Source organism: Culex pipiens, chromosome 3 (genome assembly GCF_016801865.2).
Source record: "Culex pipiens pallens isolate TS chromosome 3, TS_CPP_V2, whole genome shotgun sequence".
Classification (NCBI taxonomy): Eukaryota; Metazoa; Arthropoda; class Insecta; order Diptera; family Culicidae; genus Culex; species Culex pipiens.
This window is the reverse complement of record NC_068939.1, coordinates 50,544,200-50,567,388: the sequence shown is the minus strand read 5'-3', so window position 1 is coordinate 50,567,388 and position 23,189 is coordinate 50,544,200. Positions and strand designations below refer to the sequence as shown.

The window sequence follows — 23,189 nt, the reverse complement described above, 5'->3', positions numbered from 1 at the left end:
TGCACCATCACGCAATATGGATCAGAAGAAATATTTTTTAGTCACTTAAAACATATAAAAAATCGATAAGAGAGCACTTCCATTCGAGCAGTTCTTGCTTTTTTCTACAATGTATTCCTTATGGGAGAACTGTCATTTCTACCACTCGAATCTGGTGCTCCATTAAAAAATACGTATTTTGGGAATTTAACTTTTAGTGTTTAAAGTTAAATGAAAAAAAAACGGATTTTTTTTGTGTAACTTTTTTTTCCGAAAAGTCCTAATCATAACCTACAACTTTGCCGAAGACACCAAATCGATCAGAAAATCTCTTCTCAAGATACATAATTTAAATCATTTACATGCCCCATTTTGTATGACCAGCTTTTGACATAGGGGCAGGGTTGCGAATGAGCGAGCGCTCACGGAATGCGTGCTCGCTCCAGCTGGAGCGTGAGTTTTTATCAGGTAGCTCGTGCTCGCTCGCGCTCACCGGAGCGTTTTGCGCTCACGTGAGCTGGTGAGCCAAAGTAGGTAGATTTTTTTCCTGTTGAAGCAGCTGCGCGTTAGTCATGAAGTTTCTAGAACTATCTCAGCACAGGCAGCGAAAACAACACAGTGTTCAAACAACCAGGCAAACAAACAAACTAAAGTAAGTAAGGAATTGGATTTGGAAAAATCATTGACGTGAAGAAATGCACTGTTTGTTTAAAAATCCACATTTGACCAATTACATTGTATTGCTTGATATGTAAAAACAATTTAACTTACTGAAAAATTATGTTTATTTTAAGTTGAAGAGTCTGGAGATTTTTTTAAAAAGGTTCAATAACCCAGTTTTTTTTTTGCTTTTTGTGTGTTTTTGAATACCTGAATAGGCGATTTAAAAAAACTCCGAAAAGCAAAATATTAAAATTTTGCTATTGTACCTTTTAAAAAAACCAGAAATAAGCTTTAAAAGAGTTACAATCATCCCTGATGTTCGGAAATTTCTACCCTATTTTCTAGAATAAGGAAGAAAAGGACTAACTTTATTAAAAATGATCAGCCATTTCCAATCACTTAACGATTTATTAAACGGAATGATTTTTTTTTAAATGATAGCTTATTCTGACCCGCACTCTGGAAAGGTAGTCAAAAAACTGTTAAGGTACATAAGATAGTTTAATACTATGTTTTAATTACAAATGAACATAACATCGAATCAAACTTACCAGAGAATAAATCTAGAGTTTATTTTTGAAAAGGTCCTATTAGCTATTGTCTTTCATATGTTTATAGGACCTATTCAAAAATAAACTCAAGAAATCTTCTTGAATTGTTTTGTAATTATTTCTAAGGTTTTAAGGCCATTTTCTTCAGGCGCCCATACCCTTACCCCTGCACTTGTCTCTGCTTACCTTAATTTTTATTAAGAAAAAATCAAATTATTCGCTCTACAGCATTGCCTTGGCATTCTCGATTGCGAGATTCCTACTCGAAACTAGGTGTCCGAAGGCTTGATTGTTGGGGCAATTGCAAACCTCTTTTTACACCTTAGCTTCCATCCACCCCGGGATTCGAACTGACGACCTTTGGACTGTGAGTCCAACTGCCTACCAGCGACTCCACCGAGCAATTTTTATTAAGATAAGGCATATTAATTCAAAAATATTTATACTTTCAACTCTGACTGTGGGTATTTGAAATGATTTGACCCTTCCGAATCCAACCTATTATTCAAAAACATAGATGATGAAAATAAGCTATTCCAATTACTATATAAAAAAATCACTAAGTAATGTTTCAACTGCCCTGCTGCACCTTATGTAAAAAACTCAATCAGAATTGAAAAAAAAACTTTCTCAAAAACATAAAACGATTAGCGATACTTCCAAAATGAGCGCTCCGTGAGCGAAATATGAGCGCGAGCGCGAGCGTGGGGCAAACGCGAGCTGAAAAAATCGGAGCAAACGTGAGCGCGGGCAAACGTGAGCTAGCTCGCGCAGCGCTCCTCCTCACGAATGAGCGAAAAATGAGCGCTCACGAGCGCGTGAGCGCGTGAGGATCGCAACACTGCATAGGGGATGCATCGACAAATATTCATCCAAATAAAAAAATGAAAATTTAAAAATCGCGAAAAAATTTCTACTAACTCATGTTTGAAACAAAAAATCAGGCTGGAGGCTGTGGCATTTTTAGTCATTGGTTCACCCATACAAAAATGGACGTTAATATTCAAAAATTTGTATCTTTTGCAGGAATTTTCTGATTGATTTGGCGGAAAAGTAGTAGGTATTGGTGAGGATTCTTCAGGAAAAAAAATAGATTTACGCTATTTTTTCCGATTTCAATTTGAAATTGTTTTTAAAACAACAATTTCGCAAAATCCTTATTTTTAATTTAAAAAATATAAATGTTTTTAGAGACAAATCCCCGCTTATTTTGAGCCATAACGAAGTAAAGACACACATTTGGCCGATTTGTGATTTTTAAGAATTATGTTTTTGAAAAAAATAAAAATCTTACTCCAATTTTTTTTTTTGGCGTTAGTCATTAATGTAATTCAAATTTGCAATCGAAAAGTACTTCCCACAAATTTTTATGAAGTGCCCGTTTGCAAGATATGGCCACTTAAAAAAAAACAGCTTTTTTATTTTTTAAAATGGGTGTCAATTCCTGAAGATATTTTTTTTAAATTTGTCTAAGAAACATTGAAGATTTCGAGCCAAACATTTCATTAGGGCACAAAACCAAAACGTAAACATTCGAGATTATTCCACTATTCCATTCATTAGTACACTCCCTACATGCCCTCCAAGAATCAGATTGATAACAAACAATTTCCTATTGAAAAAATCAAAAACTCAAAAGGGCCCATAACAATGTTCACTCCGAACCAGAAAAATAATTCAATTGTGCCCTTTTCTTTTTCGTTAGTTTTTCGTAGTTGAGGAACTTTCAATGTTATAAAGTGAAGTTTTCATACATTTTTAACACTAATTCACTTCAAAACAACGTTTGGTTTACGTTTCACCAAAGATTTCTGCAGAAAAAAACTTCGTCGAAACACAATATTTAATACGGTCCCGCGGATGCTGTTCAGTACATCTTTGAAGATTTTTTATATTTCACATGCCTTATTCTCACCATTCGATCACAAAACTTCACCAATTAACATAATGTTCGCTGAATTCCTCATTATTTCTAACTGAACAAAAGGTCCTATAAACATCATTCAAAACAACAATCGGATGACAGCGCTGTAGTGCCCTTTCAATTCTTTTCGAAATTGCATCTAGAAAGGGCCCATTATGAACAACAGTTGGAAAGTTAAAAGGGCCTAATAACGAGATTTTTTTAAATTATGGTTTTATTGCGAAAATCAACATAAATTAAGAAGCATTCAAGCAGAGTTGAGGATAATTATGTGTTTTATCGTATCATAAGTAAAAATACCATCAGTCAAGCTTCTTTTTTAAATAGGAATTGAAACAAGTTGTGCACTTTTTGCAAGCGATTTTCTCGAATCGCGGTTTTTGGTTTTGTGCCCTAATGAAATGTTTGGCTCGATTTGACGGAAAAAATCATCTATTGAACCACAGATAAATATGGCCGAAAAGAATCCAAGACATTTTTTGTTTTAAAATTAATCAATTCACTGAGTCCATTCGACATTTTAAAATAAATACCATTGAGCGCTTGAATTTTCCTTCACTACGTCAACCTGTAATATTGTCTTTCGTTCGTTCACACACGAACGAATAAACGCAACGCAAAGTCACTCACACAGTCATTTGACTCTCACCCGAAATACCCGAGCAGAGCACGTTCGTTTGACATTCTTCTAAAATTGCGATCACCTACCCTATGGCTGCATTCAAATGATTGATGTCACCACGCAGCACCGCACGAGTAAGGAAGAAAGAAGTTGAGCAATTCTCTACGAAATCGGTCTTTTTTCTTCAATTTAAATTTTTGTATTTTTTAATCCGGCTGAAACTTTTTTGGTGCCTTCGGTATGCCAAAAGAAGCCATTTTGCATCATTAGTTTGTCCATATAATTTTCCATACAAAATTGGCAGCTGTCCATACAAAAATGATGTATGAAAATTCAAAAATCTGTATCTTTTGAAGGAATTTTTTGATCGATTTGGTGTCTTCGGCAAAGTTGTAGGTATGGATACGGACTACACTTTTTAAACCTAAACTAACATTTCAAAATGGCCAAACATTCAATATTACACCCTTTAAAAATGTTAGTCTTTCTTCAAAAATTTTAAAAATATTTTTTTCGGGATGATCGGAAAATTTCACGAATGTTTCATATTTTAACATTGTAAATCGAACCATTAGTTGCTGAGATATCGACATTACAAAATGGTGGGTTGTGTGGGTGTCTCAAAACATCAATTTTCCTGTTTTTAATCACTTGCATGGCAATATCTCAGCAACTAAGGGTCGTATCAACAAAGTTCAAAAAAGCTAAATATAGAGAATTTTCTCAGCTTTTCAAAAATATTTTTTTCAAAGGTGTGCAAACATGTGGACTAATTTAAAAAAATAAAAAAACTGCGTCTATTTTCAAAAAGTCACCTAAAAATGGATTTAACTTGAAACGGTGCACTTTATCAAAATTTCATTAAAGTACTTTTTGATTGCAAATTTGATTTAACAACGAAAAATGAAGTTGAAAAAAATTTGCGACCAATATTTAGATTTTATTTTTAAATCAGTGTTAATTAAAAAAATTATAACTCGGTCAAAGATTTTTTGCACAACCTGGAAATTTCTGAAAAGTTGGCATTTGATATCCTCTACAACATATCAAAAAATAAAAAACAATAAAAATAGTGTTTTTTTGCAAATCAAGTTTTAGTGACAAAAAGTTAAATAAAAAATCACCAATTTGTTTTTAACGATCAAAAAATTCCTTCAAAAGATACAGATTTTTGAATTTTCATACATCATTTTTGTATGGACAGCTGCCAAGTTTGTATGGAAAATTATATGGACAAACTAATGATGCAAAATGGCTTCTTTGGGCATACCAAAGGCACCAAAAAAGTTTCAGCCGGATAAAAAAATACAAAAAAAAATCGAATGACCGAAATCTGAGAGAACTGCTCAGTTGCGAGAGAAATGAAGAGAGAGCATGCGGCTTCGTGTCGAGCAGCTGAAGAGTTCCGAGCTCGTTTTTGTTCGTTTCAACTTCGTGTGCGTTCACTGACGTTCGCTTTGAAGTGACGATCATGACAGGCGTTTTGCGCGAAAAATTAAACACCGATGTCGATGATGAATTTTGGCTGAAAACACTTTCAAATGTCGAAAGCGTTTTCTTGTAAAATTTCAAATTTAAAATATAAAAAAAAAACTGAATAATGTGAAGTTCTTTAAAGTTTCACAATAACGAATCATCAATTTTCACCATAATTTCATAACGGCTTGCCGAATCACCGCTGCGCCGTTAAACGCGCAAAAGTCACGCACTTTGACGCACACGTTCCACGTTTTCATGTTTGCGCATGATGTCAGTGCTCATTCGACTAGTCTGGGACGTGTCGGAAGATAGTACAACGATGACGATGTGTTTTTTTACACGAGATATGCCACGCTTTAGTAGTAGCTTTAGTAGCTTTGCCGTTAAATAGATAACTAGAAGCTCACCAAATGACTCACACTCGTACGGATTCGGTTGGGAGGCAGGTATTTAATGGCCATCATTAGTAAATGCTCACTCATTACAGTGGGGTGTTTCACGGTGGTATGATTTCAAGTGTAGTAGTGTTGGTTAGAGACGTGAAGGTTAGAAGAATCCCAAAATACGAAGTCGAATAAATTGGCAAAAAAACATGATTCCACAAATTCCGTTTTGCTCTTTTTTTTCCTTCAAAAAATAAGCCTCCAAATTCACATGTTCTATGCAGCTGACTCTCGCACAAATCAAGAGTCTCAAAGTGCAATAATACTCCTCATGGCACAGCAAATTAACGACGCGTTAAGCCGAAGGAGCGCAGACTCGTGGCGTGGAAACCATGCTGAGCTACACGATTATATCCGATCGCGCGTGCGAAAACCATTTTGGGTAGACTTCTGAGAAGTGTGCTTTGAAGGGACAAACTTTAGGGAATGTTTGATTTTTTATCGTTTGTTTCACTAAACATGAAAAAAACATAAAAATAAGATTGAAAAATAGCGTGGACAAAACAAAAAAAACTCATATAAAATCTTCTTTTTCATACAGATACTCTTGCACCCTTTTCAAATGTTACTCCCGAAACCATTTTTTTTTTTCTTTCGCTGAGCCAAGTTCGTTGGCATTCTTGGATCCAACGCGCGCGGCGTTGCAACGGAGCTACTTTTGGTTCTCTTCTTCTGACCAGCGCCGTTGCAGGGTACGAGCATGTACGTTCTTGTTGTGGCTTTGTGCGAGCTTTTGTTTGCAAAATCGGCGTTATTTGTGAAGCCGACGCGCGCCGTTTTTTTATGGCTCGCAGAAAGAAGAAGGGTTCTTCGTATGTTTTTCCCTCCGTGTAAGGAATTCTTTTTGCACGGGAATTCGCACCAAATGGCATAAACTATATTTACTGAAACTGGAGAGAAGCCGCCGCCGATGCCCGTTTAACGGCGCGTATAAATAGTCTGTGCAGGGCGGCCATCGCCGTTTAGAACGGTTCGAGGCATTCGTGTGAGTGGATCGTTAACAGTTGGCTCGTTTAGTTTAGTTCAGTGTGATAGTGTGGTAGCGACGGCGGCGTTATTTGCAGTTAGATAGTGAGTGAGTTGGTTTCGTTAGTAATTTTGAGTGGCTCTATAATTGTGCAAGTTCTTTAATAGGGGAAAGCTACCCAATTTCATCGGGTTTACATTTATAAGAAATATTCTCATAACTTTTGCAGTTCTTGCTGTAAACAAAAATCTTAAAAAAAATCGAGTTCCAGAAATTTGCTTTTTTTTTCTTAGAATCAATTACCATCTAGAGGGAATGATTATAATACGTGGTTTTCCCCTGTTGCAACTTGCATGTGACCATAATTACTCTTATTTTTTGCATAACCGTGGAATGGTTCGTTCAAACCATTACCACGAATCTTGTGACTAAAAGGCCCCACTCTGTGTTATCTTATCACTTGAATCATAAAATGATTTCAACAATAACCTGCCTACATTGGCTGCTATATTACGGTCGGCTAATTCAATCCAAAATGTGTTAAGATAAACCGTACGAAATAGTAGTTTATGAAATAAGTTGCAAAAAGAGGATTTTTTCAACACGAGTCGTACATTTATCCAACGAGGTTCACCGAGTTGGATAAATACGAAGAGTGCTGAAAAAATCAAGTTTTGCAACGAGTTCCATACAACATTTTTTGCAATTCCGAAAAACACCCATTGAGTGAAATTTTAAGTCAAATTTTCATGTATTTTGTCAATAAATCGTTTAAATCAAAAAAATGTTGAAAAGTGTTACTTTTCAAAACAAGTGCTGAAAAGTTCAACTTTTCAGCACCCATTTCAGTGCTGAAAAGTAGAACTTTTCAGCATTTATTTTGAAAAGTGTTGCTATTCGATTCTGTTATTTTTGGTACAGAAAAGTATGCTATTTCGTCGTTCAAGAATGACAGGAAAAGTAAGTAGTTTCACGACGGAATTGCAAAAATAAAGTTAAAGAAACAAAAAGCTTGATTTCTTGACAACTAAAAGTCAGAAATTAAATAAGTTTGAACCATCGTGAATATTTTGTGCAGATCCTTCGAAAATGTTCCAAAAAAATAACTTATAAAAGTAATTTAAGTTTAACAATACTTAGCAATATAGTTTTTGTATTTTCAACAAAAAGATCTTTATAGAATAGTTTTTATTTTCATATGGCCTTTAACGAAAAAACCAAATATTATTAATCGAAATTTTTCACTTAAACAGAGAAGACTATAAATTCATACATGCTTGATTTTTTGTGAACCGAAACTATAATATCTGGAGAATCATTTTTTGAGCGGTGCTATTGATAATTGCAGAAATTGCATCCAAAGTTCCACATTATCGGCTTACAAAAAAAGTTTAGTGGATGCTGGGTGCTCATTACTGAACTCTGGTTTAAAATGTAGGATATTAAAAAAAAGTTTTGAATTGATTCACATTTTCGTTTGAGAAACTTTTTTTCGGAAAAATCAAAACATCATCAACATTTGAACTAAGATATTTTTTATCTAACTTCAAAGATTTTTATTTTATTTTAGAAATTACCTGGCTTTAAAATTCATGGTGCTTATTTTGTTGATCACTTTGACATGGAAACAGTCAAAAAAATGAACTTTTAATTTTTGTTTGCCAAATTAGTCAAAATCAGAAGAGTTGTGTTGCATATAGAGAGAGATTATCTAGGATTCGTTAAAAAATCATTGTGGTTCATGTTTAGGAAGTAACGTAAAAAGCTACTTTCTATTTGAAAGCAAATTAGTTTTTTTTAATTTCGAATCAAAACTTATCACAAAATGATTCATATCATTAAATTTATGCTACTATAAAAAAAATATCAATGAATTCGTAACTTTTTTCCGAAACATTTACGTCTTCTTATTTTTTGAATCAAGACTAACATTTCAAAAGGGACAAACATTCAATATTACGCCTTTTTTTAAATAGTCTTCATCAATACCTACAACATTGCCGAAGAAACCAAATCAATCAAACAATTCATTGAAAAGTTACAGATTTTCGAATGTTTACGTACCATTTTTGTATGAACAGCTGCCAAAATTGTATGGACACAAAATGGCTTCTTTGGTGATAGGAAAGCCCGATTTCGTAGAGAAAATATAAAAAAAGTTAATGTAAAAGGCCTATGTTGTGTCAGAATTTAGGATGTTTCAAAATCTGGTATTTAAGCAATACTTTTTTTTAATATGATTTTTGATAGTGTTGTACATTGTTTTGTAAATTCAGTTCAAGAGGCAAAATCGTAAATGATTTTCCTAATTTTGTTATGATAAAGTTCACCGTTTTCAAGTTAAAGACATTTAAAAAAAAATGTTTGCAAACCTGTTGATAAAAATAACTTAAAAATGATTCAGAAAGGAAAAGCATCCTTGTAAAATATGGTTTCGAAAGGCTGATAAAATTTCTTACAGTTTTCTGCTCTTGCCTTTGCTAAGATACAGTCTGTTTTATTGAAAATAATTTCGATCGGGCTTAACATTTAAAAATGTCCGAAATTAATCTTTTTAGCTCTTTGGAAAAATCAGGCTTGATTTTAAAATTTTGAAATTATTATTACATGAAAAGAGCAGAAATTTTTACATTTATTTTATTTCTCAGCACTCAAAATTGAATCTATGAGCAACTCCAGCTCAAATCAGGATTTTTTCTGTAACTTTTGTACCCGACCCTCTCCGATTTCAATGAAACTTTGTAGACATGTTATCCTAAGCCTATATAAGCCATTTTTGCGAATATGGAGCCAATAGTACTCGAAAATAACATTTGAGAAGGGCGTAAGGTATTTAAATATTTTTGTATTTTGCAATTTAAAAATTACTGTATCTCGAAGCCGTTGCGTCGTATCAAAAAGTGTTCAAAGACAAACTTGTAGGATATTGGACGGGCTTTCTGAAAAAAATACACTGAAACAAAAATACACGCAACTCCTATGATTTTTTTTTTTTAATTTTAAGTCTAAAACTTAAATTTAAAGGCGATGTCACGATATTTACGAGACTGAAAAACCAAGTCTGTCATATAGAAATTGCCAAAAACCGTTTTTTCAACATTTTTGTTTTTAAAACCGCTGTATCTTCCCAAGGATTGGACATAGGACAATGGTCAATATGGAGACTTTTATTTAAAATTGTCTGGGGAATCGATTCAGACTACCGGTTTTCAAAAATGTTGACGTTTAGACCACTTTAAAAAAAAAATCAGTTTTAGTAAATGATTTTGGTATTTTTTAGGAGAGACCATCCTGCATTTTTCGTCATTCTTTTGGTAACATCTTAGGCTACTTCCTCAAAAAATTTGAACGAAAAAAAATCGTGACATCACCTTTAAATCAAAAAATCTCATAGAAGTGGCGTATATTTTTGTTTCAGTGTATTTTTTTCAGAAAGCCCGTCCAATTTCCTACAAGTCTTGTCTTTGACCACTTTTTGATACAACAACGTCTTCGAGATAAAGTAATTTTTAAATTGCAAAATACAAAAATATAAATGCCTTACGCCCTTCTCAAATGTTATTTTCGAGTACTATTGGCTCCATATACACAAAAATGGCTTATATAGGCCTAGAATAACATGTCTACAAAGTTTCATTGAAAACGTAGAGGGTCGGGTACAATAGTACCAGAAAAAAACCTGATTTGAGCTGGAATTGCTCCTATAGGGGAAATATACCCATTTTAATCAGTCTAGGCCGTTCGACCAATTCTCATCACTTTTGCAGTTTTCCGCTATTAAATCAACATTTTCAGATGTATCAACAATGGAGAGTTGCTTGCTCACTTCTATTTGAGCTATTTATTACTTTAGAACAGTCAAAAACACTTTATGAAAGCTGTAATTCATGATCAAAGTGCTGATAGGCCGATAATAGAAATAGGGTATAGTTCCCCTACTTTCCGAGATATTTTCAGTTGAAAGTTGAGGGAAAATAAAGTGAGTCAAAAAAGTTAAAATTTACAAGACTGAGAAAAACTTATTTTTCACAAAAAATGTTTTTGAATTAAAAAAAAAATACAAAACTGTGGAACGTATCTTTGAGTGACAAAAACAAAATTAAATCAACCAAATGCTTATTTTGGAAACATAATTTTAAGTGATAAAAAGTGAAATAAAAAATCGTGATTTATTTTCGTGTACCGAGTTTTTTCTAAAAGGTGTCTTCAGTATATTATTGAATTACTCAACGTTAAAAATTTTTTTTTCAAAAATCAAAATCAGTCAGAAAAACAAAAATGTTGTAATATGCAACGAATTTGAGGCAGTTATAAAAATTAATTTTCTTTTTACACTTGTTTATTTCATGTGATATTGTCTCATGATTCCGTTTTTCTGCATTTTTTTTTAAATTAGTTGTGATTCACAAAGAACTCTAAACATCTACCAAGCAGCTTTATGCTACAGGTAGGTATTAAACTTTGTTGGCGTTATCGTTCACCTCCAGCATGACGATAACGACGGAGACGACGAATGACGCCGTTTTCCATATTTCCAGACTGGTGTTGGTGGTACACGGAGAAAAAAGAGTTACCAAAATCGTGAACAAGCGTTCATGAAAATGGGAACCTTGAACAAAGTGTTCAAATCTCATGGTACGATTTTGAAAAACGTACCATGAAATTGGAACACTTTGTTCGTGGTTCCCATTTTCATGAATGCTTGTTCACGATTTTGGGAACTCTTTTTTCTCCGTGTGGTGGTGGTTGTGTGCCACAATAATCTAATTTTATTCATTACTTAAAACCAACCGGGTCATAAAGCGCCATAGCTTTGCTACATATGCATTGTTGGCGACAAATTTGTTTTGTGAAAGCCTCATTCGAAAGCGCGATAACGATTTTCATTGTTTTCAAAAGTGCTGATGCAGCTGGTGCCTGGCTATTTTAGGACGATTGAAAATTAGGGGGATGTTGAGTTTGGGATGAAGAACAAGTTTTATTTTTTTATGTTCAGATTTTTTTAATTTTTCTTTCATTCAAATTAGTGTTAGTCTGCGTAAGATCAACTTTGAAATTCGCATTAAAACAAATAAAATCAAAATCAAACTCTACTTCCTTGTTCCACCTTGCAATAACAGTGCTTAAGTTTACGTTTCCTAATGGTAGCAAAACAGATGCCATTGTTATATATGTCACAGAGTGACGTCTCTATCTTGCTTGACACAGCTGTTGCTGATATTTTCCAATTCTGTTCCACACCGCTCGTTCAGCAAAGGTTGAATGGGACGATTTTATTGATATTGTAGTTTTGAATCGATTGTACGGTGTTGTTGCCAGAACTGCATCACACCGTCACATGTTTATTATTATTGTTGGATGGATTGTTGATACTGTTGCTTTTGCACTGGAAGCCACATTTACCACGCCTAGAGTTATGCAATTTTAGGGCAAACGACAAAGATAAATTGTAGAGTTAGAATCTTCATTCAATTCAAAAAATGACCAAACTACCCACGGATTTTTTCAAGCCTTTATTAATTGTTGGATTTAATTGGAATATGAATTTGAATCTATGTTTAGAAACAATTATTATTATCGACCTATTTACAATGCAACCACACTTGGTTATAAATTGGCATTGCAAATTAGGTTACACAAATCTAGATGTAACAACCACTTATTGTGTAGTACACCTCACCGTTGACCAAATCCATTTAACCCCCAGTGTTGAACAAATTGCCAATTCCGGTCACAATCCGGCTCAAAACCGCTCGTAATACACCTAGCTGAAAACCTTGTCACCGCAATTGTAATTTGTCTGTGTTGCATTTGGATTTCAATTGGAATTTGTCCAATGGCACTCAGGTAGCTCGTCAGGTGCTAGATAGCTATACCACCTCCCCTATAGGTAAAGGGGAATTCCCCGCGCAGTTGTGGCAATGTGCTGATATCCAACGATTTTCGCGCCAAAAAGAGTTCCACGTGTGTGATGGGCGCGCGCGCGGTCGGGGGTGGATTTGTTACATCGATGCCAGAACTATTACGGAAATGAGCGGGCGCGTGTGCGAAGAAATCAGCAATTGAACCACCTCCCCCTTTATGCTAATCGTTTCCGTGGAGAGGAGTTTTTGTTTATCGACCTTGACACTGGCTTGGCATTTTCGAAAGGTTCAAATAGTGCACAAATGGACGAGATTCGTACCTTCGACCTATCGACTTGATACGAAAAGCGTGTAGATATGTTGAGGGTCCCAAATATTCCTGTTTAAAATAATTTTCCAATTGCAATTCATCTTTATAAGTAAATAATTCTTCCACAACTTTGCATTTCTGGATGTCGATCTTCGCTGTCTCAATATTGCTCCATCTATCGATCGTTTCTTCAGTACTTTCAAACTGCTTACGTCGATGTTCTTGTCTCGATATTCTTTCTAGCTCGATGAATCCTTCCCTCGATGGTCCTTTCGATGTGTAATTTTGTTATCTTTCGAAATGGCTGCACAACATTTGTCTTTGGAGATCGGAGTTTGACATTCGTATGTTTTTTTTCTTTTCCTCGATGGTCCTTTCGATGTTGAAAACCAGGAGTCGACATTAATAATGTAATTGGATATTTTAACAATAGATTTGGTAAAAGATGGAAAAGTACTAAAACCTCTATAAATTTGTAAACATGGCATCTTTTGAGTTATAACACAAAATGATCAAAAAAACATTTGCAGAGTTTTTTTTAAAGATCCAGCATTTTTTTGTGGGTTTGAGTGTTAATGAAACCCTTTGACTCAAAGTGGTTTCAAAAACACCCAAAAAGCAAAAAAAAAAAATGTTTTAAAATTGGACGCAGGGATGAAATAACCGCAAAAAAGGGACAAGACAAAACACGCAAAAAAATCGCTCCCGAAAAAAAATTAAATAAAAATTAATAAATGGATATGGGTTCCACACTTCAAAAGGAAAAAAAGTGTTGTAAAATGCATTATACATCAGTATAGTTGCTTTAAAATCATTAGTTTTCAAAAAATCTAAAATTCGACTTTGCTGGAATCGAAAGCAGTTAGCATAGCATTACGCATGTATTGGTGTGCGCCAGGGCAGGAAGCAGCTTGTGAGCCCACTATTGTTGTGTGCGTGCAGACAGTGCAAAGCACAAATTTTAGGGTGGCACAAGAATTGAATTTGGAAGAATTGAAGGCAAAATAAGTGTTGGGATAAGTCGGCTGAAAACGAGTGAATAATGAGTGGAATTTTCGTCAAAGGATGTATATGGAGGGTGTCTGGTGATCAATATCGGAGAGCAAGCGGATGGTTCTCAATAGGCTGCTGCTGTGACGAGTTGGTGTTGAGGTTTGTTGTGCAGCGCAGCAGACGCCGGTTGTGTGTTGGTGTGGTGACGAGCGTTTTGAAGCACATCACCTGTCGAATGTGTTAGGGTGTGCGTGCTGAGAAGAGCTTTTTGGGAGAGCGAGGCTTCAAAAGCTTCCGTTGCGCACGGCTGGCCGATGTGCTTGGTGAGTGGGGAGGGGGGGGGGGGGATTGCGGGTTGAGTGTGGTGGCGAGCGGTGGAAGTCGTAGCTGCTCTCAACTGCTGTGTTTGTGTTCGGGAGAGCCGGCGTCGGTGCAGTACTGTGTGTCGGATGCGTTACTTGATGTTGGTGCACATCTTCGTGTGTACCCGTCGGCCTTTCCACACACGGACGGGACTGAGGCTGTATGTTGGTGTACTTCCATCGTTCTGGCGGTTTTCGGCTCTGTACGTGTACACAGAGAGCCTGCTCTCAATCTAGCTTGCTTTTGCTGTGGTTAGGCTTTACGATGGAAAACATCAGGCTAGTGTGACATAAGTATTTTAAGGTAGGCTCGTTCGTTTTTCACCATGTTTGTGTACGTAGCATAAGGTAAGTCTATTTTATCCTTCGAGGATAGAGTTTTAAATTTGTGTTATACTTTTTGCTTAACAGTTTTTAGTTTGATAACTTTAATTTTTACTTAAATTACTAACACCACTAACACCAAACGTTGGTGTATTAGGCGGAAAAGCATACCTTGGTGATTTAAAAGTGTCTTATAACTAGAGAGGAAGCCAGCGTGTTTTATGCGACACTGGGAACCCTGGGTGAGTCTGCTCTATGTTGACATGTATACACTCAAACCCCGATGGTTTGACACCAACTGTTGTCAAACGAACGGGGTCACGTTTTAGTTTGACACCCCTTTTACACGGAGTTCACACACACTACCAAACGTTTGTTTTGATAGTATGCGTGAGCGCCGTGTAAAAAGTGACAGTTCGTCACTTTTTAGTTTGACTTTGACCAACCAACGGGGTACAAACTAAAAAAGTGTCAAACGAAAAAGTGACCAACCACCGGGGGTTGAGTGTATGTGAGTTGAGTGATGCGGGTGCATGATAATTTGTGAAGAGTCATTTGTGAGTTTCCACAATTAGTGAACTCTATTATTTGGCTCATGTATGGATGGAAGCATGAATGGATTTAATTTTATTCATTTTTTATTGACCAAATCATTGTAATGTATCTATTTTAACTTATTTATTTATTTCAATCTATCTATTTACTTTAATTTATCTTTGTATGTATCTTATATTTTACATATTTTTCCCCACTTTCCCTCTTCTTTTTTTTCTTTCCTTCTTTCAAGTCGCGTAAATAACAAATATACCGGTCGTTAAATGAGAATGTCTAATTCGAGTTCATGCGTCGTTTTTACGGATTCGTTCTCTCTTACTCTTACTTTTTCCGATAATTATAAATATAATGTAAAAGATAAAACAACCTATAACGAGTTCGGCATTAAAAATGTACCATTCGTGATAGTGTCACTTTATTAATAACTGCTCGAAACGATATTTTCAGTTACTATTGTTCGCAATTTTGTCGGTCTCGTAAATCACTATTTTTGGAACATTTCGTCAAAAATCCAGCAACCCGATGAAATCATTGCAAACCACACTATAAAGTTTTGATATAATTTAATCGGAAACCACAGAAAATACAATTTAATATATTGCTTAAATAGTAAAAAGAGGAAAAAGCCCTTCTCACAGCGTCGTTGCTCGGAAGGCATGCCGACGGGGGAATGAATGATATGGCGCCGCGTTCGAATTTAAACTATTTCTAAATCATTGATTGTATGTCTTACAGCAGCCGGCTGCCTAAGACCTATAAATTTACAACTGATAAACAAACTGCTTATGGTCGCATCACCTACCACAGTGAATCCTGACCTCATACCCATCTTACTAACCCCTCAAAACTCATGTGATACTTTGTCGGAGACGCAGTCGATTTGGCGGTCCCATCACTCAAGTATCGGACTAACATTCCCATCCACTTCCCCGTGTCTTACCACTGGTCGTGGCCGGCGTCGGTATTGATCAGCATGATAGGGACCTTTGAAAATTGCGAAGGGGTGATGATTGGTTCCTACTTTTCATCTGTGGTCCACGGAGCAATGATTGGGGGTCCTGGTCAATAACGAAGTAGCAGCTACGGGTAGACACCAATGCTATGCTATGCTAATCTAAAATTCGACGGAAACAAAAAAAATTGCGTTACTGTACATCGTCATTTCACAAAATTGCAAATTATTTTTCAACTGTTTCAATCATGCTCAAAGTGATTATAAACGCTAGAAAATGCATTTTAAATTGTTTTCAATTAATGAAACGTCTAACTTCATTAAAATTGCCAAATCCCCCCCCCCCCCCTGTTTTTTTTGAGCCATTTAAGGCCGTTGCAAATATTGTTCAAATTTTATGTGACACCCCCCCCCAGGGGGGCAAAAAAATATGTTTTCAAAAAACATCAAAATTTCAATGGAAAAAGAAGTTTAATCAACTGAAAACAATTTTAAATGCATTTTCCGCGTTTTAAATCATATTTAGCATGTCTGAGATCGATCAAAAATCTTTCCAATTTTTGTGAAATTCCGCTTCTAAAAATATTTGTTGCAGCGTCCTAAATTATAATTCGAAAAATGAGGATTTAAAAAAAATATGCAATCAAAAGCTCTTTACAGTCATTCTGATGTTGATCGTTTTGTTTGAATAGCGACCTAAAATTGTTTTTTTTTTCTATGGTGACTTGTTAAGCCAGAATAAATCATGGCCAATATTATCCATCTTTGAAAATAAAATAGAATCCTTCTATACCATTGAAGATATGACCAATAGTTAAGAAGCTCTAAAAAAACAGGGAGAACAAGGTTGTCTGGGCTTCACCGAATTGCATCTAATATTCAAATATCTTTATCTCATCAAATATTCATAAAAAATTATGTAAAAAAACTTGCTTGAAACTTTTTAATCTTTCCGATTAAAATAAAAAAAAAACTAGGCTTTACTTTTTAAAAGGTCTTAAATATTTGTGGCTGCGTCCTGAATTATAATTCGAAAAATGAGGATTTAAAAAAAATATGCATTCAAAAGCTTTTTACAGTCATTCTGATGTTGATCGTTTCCTTTAATAGCCACCTAAAATTGTTTTTTTTTTTCTAAGGTGACTTGTTAAGCCAGAATAAATCATGGCCAAGATTATCCATCTCTGAAATTAAAAAAAATCCTTCTAAACCATTGAAGATATGACGATGACCAATAGTTAAGAAGCTCTAAAAAAAACAAGGAAAACAAGGTTTTCTGGGATTCACCGAATTGCATCTAATATTCAAATATCTTTATCTCATCAAATGGGAGCAGCTGTGGCTGAATGGTTACAGTGTTCGCTTTGTAAGCGAATGGTTCTGGGTTCGATTCCCATCTGCTCCCATCGAGAAAGTTAAGGATATAGAAATACTTGAAATGCTGAATATGAACGAAAAAACAAAGTCGCTGCAGGCGGGGTTCGAACCCCCGTCCTTTGGATTGGTAAGCAAAAATGCTAACCACTAGGCCATTGCGACTTAGTGAGCTTAGACAGGAATTAGGAATACTGTTACAACCAACCCGCAACGCCTTTCGAGGTGTATCCTAGGGTTCTACCTCTCCTACTAACATTGAGTCCAAAACCTCCCTACAAACATCTATACCACTAAGGTGACGTAGGGGTCCTTGCGCACTTTAGATAGGTGTTTACTAACGATCCTTCCCATCCCTGAGGATAGCTTGGACCCGGCCAGGACCCCCTTATGCCCTGGGTTGTATTACACACTCATCAAAAGATGAAGACATGGTATCTCCCGTGTTGGAATATTGTTCCGGATGAGGGTCTAATACAACCACACCAAACAGTGGGATAAGCGTTGTGGAGCATTCCGGTGGTGGGGCGTCCTCCAAATGCTAATGCTAATGCTAATCTTTATCTCATCAAATATTCAAAAAAAATAATGTAAAAAAACTTTCCAATCTTTCCGATTAAAATAAAAAAACTAGGCTTTACTTTTTAAAGGGTCTTGAACTATTCAATTTCGACCTATTTAAAATTACTGCTTGAAGTTTATTTGAAGGAGGTATAAGACTATGACAAACAAACAAACAAACTTGCACTTTTTGACAGTTTGACAGTTTGCCTGCTTTGTTTGTTTGCAGAAACGTCAGCCTACATACATTTTGCTTTGTTTGCGAGTTTGCGTTTGGCAAACTGTCAAATACGAAAAAGTGCGAATTTGTTTTTGTTTTTGGTACAGTCTAATACCTGCTTAAGACATCGAATCGATCAGAAAGACCTTTATTTTTTTTTTAAATTTTAATGGCTTTTTATATGAAAATCACGTTCCCTACAACAAATTTAAGGCTACTTGGTTTAAAAGTTAAATCCTGAAATCGTGAATTGTGCTCATGAATGTGAGAACCACGGAGGAATATATTCACGTTTATAGTGCAGGTGTAGCATCTTCATGAACAACAATTCACGATAACGGGAATATTTTTTTCAGTGTAAAGATTAAACTTTATAGGAAGTTGTTGTTTCATTTACATATCCTGGATCAAATTGACTGTAAAATTTGTCTGTAAATCTATATGTTAACAATACTTTTGAGACTTCAAAATGAACGAATGGTTCAAAAAATCTTCAAAGATAGCTATACTGCCCATGTTCGCTTAAATGTCCCATATGCAAAAACAGCAAGCTGAGAAAAACGCTAAACAAGTTTGTCCCACACATAAGGCTACGTGTTAAGTTTTCACGAAAAAACTGGATTTCCTCCTGATTTCTAGAACAAAGTACTGGATGTTATAGTATACTGCCCATGATCGCATAAATGTCCCATATGCATTTTCGTCACTTTTGAGTTATTGATGCAGTTTGGTTCAAAATCGTGTGCTCTTTCAGAAAAGCCTATAACATCAAGTATTTTGTTCTTAAAATCAGAAGGAAATCCAGTTTTTTCGTGAAAACTTTACACGTAGCCTTATGTGTGGGACAAACTTCAAATGCGTTTTTCTCAGCATTCTATTTTTACATATGGGACATTTATGCGAACATGGGCAGTATAGCAAAGAGTAGTTATTTATCTTTACTGAACAATATTTTACAAAACGACCTTTCATGCAGGGAAAATTAAAAAAATCATGATAAAAAATTACGAATTTCTATTACGGTATCTATTTATCTGTGTACTTTTTCGCGCTCTCGTCTCTCGAGTGAGTGACGAGTGACGAACAGCCCTTATATTAAAATTGTTGAAACATTGCCCTGGTCCGTCCCCCGTCCCCGCTTGAAGGTTAAGGGCAAGGGACCAAAACAACAACTGCGGCTCGCGACTATGGTGGCACGCAATCGCACAATTTCGTTTGTTTGATCAAACTTTTTCGCGCGCGCGATATGCCACGTGGTTTTCGTGAGAGAGATGTCGGTAGGGGGGAGTTAAGGGCAAGGTCGGTCGTTTGTAAATCTTTCGCCTTGTTGACTTGATTTGGCTGCTTTGCGATTTGGATTTTGGGTTTTGGGGGTGTTGAAGGTCCTTAAACGCTTTTGCGATTATGGCGAAATAATGTGAGCTATTTGCGTTGTTTATGGTTTGCGTGTTGGGTTCTTAATTTTATAGCTGGTGAAATGTTCGTATCAAATTGGAAAGGGAATGTGTTTTCACGTTACAAGCTTTCAATTAGAATGTTATTTTTAGCTAATTAAATCTCCATCTTTCTACAATTTCCAGACATCACCCCCAAGTCGCAGTTCACTAAATGGAAAAACCGTTCCATTCCGTTGGAGGATAGAGAAGGAGACCATTGACTAAGCCCCACTCCAATACCAACCCCAGCATCTTCGCAAGTCTCAAAATGGCCCGCCACATAATGGCGGTGTGCGTGGTCTGTCTGCTGTGTGCGGACCACCTGCCCTGCAAGCAGCACGACGACGACCCGCTGGGAACCTCGTCCGGCAAGGCAACGATCGGCCCGATCTACCACAACGACTTCCGCCGGATAGAGGACTCCGCGGTGGCGCTGGAAAAGTCCCAACCGACGAAACGGCACACCCACCAGCATCACCACCACGGCGACGGTCACGACGATCACGACGGGGATGACGGGGAAGAGGCGGAACGGCGGGAAAAGTTGGACTCGTTTATGCAGCGGATCTTCAAGGAGTTTGGGGACGCTGGGACGATGACGATGGACGTGGGGGGATTCGAGGCCATGGTGAAGCGGTTGAACATGTACCGGCTGGTGACGGAGGAGCTGGGGAGTAGTCGGGGGGTGCCGCCTTCGGGGGTGGCCATTGGCCACGAGCACAGCGATGAAGGAGAGGTGAGTTCGGGGGGAAAGTAATCTCAGGAATTTTTAAAAATAATTGTTTGTTCAAACCTTTTCAGTGTATAAACAGCATAGATTTTGTGCAGCACGTGGCTGTTCCGAAACCGGAAGTATCCTTAGTACCAGTTGGTAACCTGTCCCAAAGTAGTCCCAGTAGCGTAGCAGCTAATAGCAACAGCAGCAGCAGCAGTACCGTAAGCCCTAGTGATAAACTGTCGAATAAGTCAGCTAGTAGTGCCGGCAACGTCACCACGACCAACGGAACCAGTGCCCCGAGCGAGCTGGACCGGTTAAAGGCATCCATTCGGTTAGACCGGAACGATCTGTTTAATATTTGCCCGATTTTGTTGGCCCAACTGGCGTCGAAAACGAGTCGCGAGCGTGCCGGTTGCATCGATCCGGCCAGTGTGCCTGATTTGCGGGATCTGGAGGCGTCCCTGGGGGTTGGCCACGACGGGCATGACCATGCTGGGGGAGACGCGATCGAGCTGACCGTGTGGATCTACTCGACGTTGGCCATTCTGGGCGTTAGCTTGTGTGGGTTGTTGGGCGTCGCTGTGATACCTTGCATGGACAAACACTTTTACCAGCACGCGCTCCAGTTCCTGGTGGCCTTGGCCGTGGGCACCCTGTGCGGGGACGCCCTCCTCCATCTTTTACCACACGCGATGATGGGTTCGGGGTCGCACTTCTCGCACGACGACATGATGTACAAGGGACTGGCCGCCGTCAGTGGGATCGTGTTCTTCTACTTCATGGAACGATTCCTCACCGTAGTCGCCGAATGGTACAAACACGAGGAAAAAAAGGACAAACCGTCCTCCCGAGTGCGCGTTCTGCGTGACCCAGAATCCTCCTCAAACCACCCGGCCGCTTCCGGCGCAAGTGACAAGCAGTGCAAACACAAGTACAGTTCCTACCCGTACTGCTACGACGAGATCGCGATGGACACCAAGGACGATCATCACGAGCACAACCACGTGGAAAACAATCATCACCACAACAACCACAACAACGCCCTGGCCAAGTGCGCCAACCACGACGCCGACCATCACAGCGAGTACGCCAGCCTCCAAACCAACGGCAAACCCCTCACCGTAGAGGACACCCTCGGCCAGCAGGACAACACCACCGTCTCCACCAACCTGGACGCGTCCTCCATCGAAAGCGATCAAACCCACAAACCAACCCACAACAACAAATCAACCCGCCCAGCAGAAAACTACACGATCATCCTCCGAGAGCACGAAACCAAGCACCACGGCCACTCGCACACCCACGGTCACGTGCACTCCCCCCCAGGTTCCCTGTCGGCCGTGGCCTGGATGGTCATCATGGGCGACGGGCTGCACAACTTCACGGACGGCATGACTATCGGCGCAGCCTTCGCGAACAACATTGCCGGCGGCTTCTCGACCGCCATCGCCGTCTTCTGTCACGAGCTGCCCCACGAGTTGGGTGATTTTGCGGTGCTGCTGAAGGCGGGAATGTCCGCCCGGGACGCGGTGTACTACAATCTGCTGTCGTCGATACTGAGCTTCATCGGGATGCTGATTGGGATCGTGATTGGGCACCAGCCGGAGGCGTCCGCGTGGGTGTTTGCCGTGGCGGCCGGACTGTTCCTGTACATTGCGCTGGTGGATATGGTAAGTTCTGAACTCTTTATCTCCACCTATGTGCTATAAATTTCATCCTTTCCTCAATACATTTTTGAGTGATTGGAATGTTAATATATAAAAATCAGTATCTTGTGAAGGGGGTTTCAAATCAATCTGATGTCTTCGACAGTGATGTAGGCAGGGATGCAATCAACTCAGGTGGGATCAAACATTCTAATCAAATCTCCCATTTTGCTCTGAGAGTGATGAACGATCCGCCAAAATAAGCAAACAATTATCGCAAGAAAACACGAGATCCCAATGTTGCCAAATTTACTCGACTCCATTTATTTTTCAACATCCGAAAGTGTTCAATAATTTGCAGCTTGAATTGGGATGATTTGTGGAAACCTTTGCCATTTTTCGTTACTCAACTGGGTTAATGGGACATTTAATTTCACTTTTTAAACCTACAATTACCCAGAAGGGTTATTTTTTTGTTTTTGAACATTTTCAATTTCAATTCGGTTTTATTGGTGAATAATCAAATTACAATTCTTGACTTTTTTTTGATAAGGTCCTATAAACAAATGTAAACATTGAGTGTATCCCGCTTACTCCGATGGACTTTGACATAAGGTGTGAAAGGGATATACTCAATGTTTACATTTGCTTATAGGACCTTATCAAAAAAAAGTCAAGAATTGGTTCTTTTTATGTACCTAACAGAGTTTTTGTGTTCATTTCAGCTGTGTGTTGCGTCATAATTCGTTTTAGAGCATTTGTTACTATTAAATAATGCATAAACAAGAGTAAGAAAAAGTTTTCAAAAAACTTACACAATTGCTAATGATAGGGGATAGAAATAGGGAAAGCTTACAACTAGATCACAGTAAAATTTTATCAATTATAGATGTGCTTAATCATCAGTTCCCCTAGGGCCAAGAATTGCTCCGCCTTGTTACGGCAGCTCCGGAACCGCGTCATCATCTCCCCCGCGAGAGCAAAGAACTCCGGCAGGGTAAAGAGATCTTCTCCGGTGACTTCTTGCTGGGCCGCATTGCCGCTACCGGCAGCGACCACGCTGGCGAACGATCGACCCCATCCAGGAGGGAACGCTGAGTTGTTCGCTGGAACCGTACGCTGTCCAGCTGCAGGAACGGCTGCGTTCGTACTTCGCTGAGGAGGGTGGGACGCTGCTGCTTTCTTCTTCCTCTTTTCCTGCTCCTCAAGGTAGGACTTGCGCGCGACGCATCCGCGGTAGTTACCG

At 38.0% G+C, this 23,189-nt stretch overlaps 2 protein-coding genes across 4 annotated transcripts in view; one reads left to right on the top strand and one right to left on the bottom strand.

Moving 5' to 3' along the window:
- Positions 1-23,189, bottom strand: part of LOC120413260 (B9 domain-containing protein 2-like) — a 229,896-nt gene that overhangs the window by 51,278 nt on the left and 155,429 nt on the right. The gene's annotated exons all lie outside the window — the stretch shown is intronic.
- Positions 1-23,189, top strand: part of LOC120413163 (zinc transporter foi) — a 42,583-nt gene that overhangs the window by 16,753 nt on the left and 2,641 nt on the right. For all 3 annotated transcript variants that reach the window (XM_039573871.2, XM_039573872.2, XM_052710149.1), the window contains 2 exons: positions 19,724-20,315; positions 20,381-21,967. In XM_039573871.2, coding sequence (XP_039429805.1) covers positions 19,848-20,315; positions 20,381-21,967 — 2,055 coding nt within the window. In that variant the 5' untranslated portion in view covers positions 19,724-19,847. The remainder of the gene's footprint in view (positions 1-19,723; positions 20,316-20,380; positions 21,968-23,189) is intronic.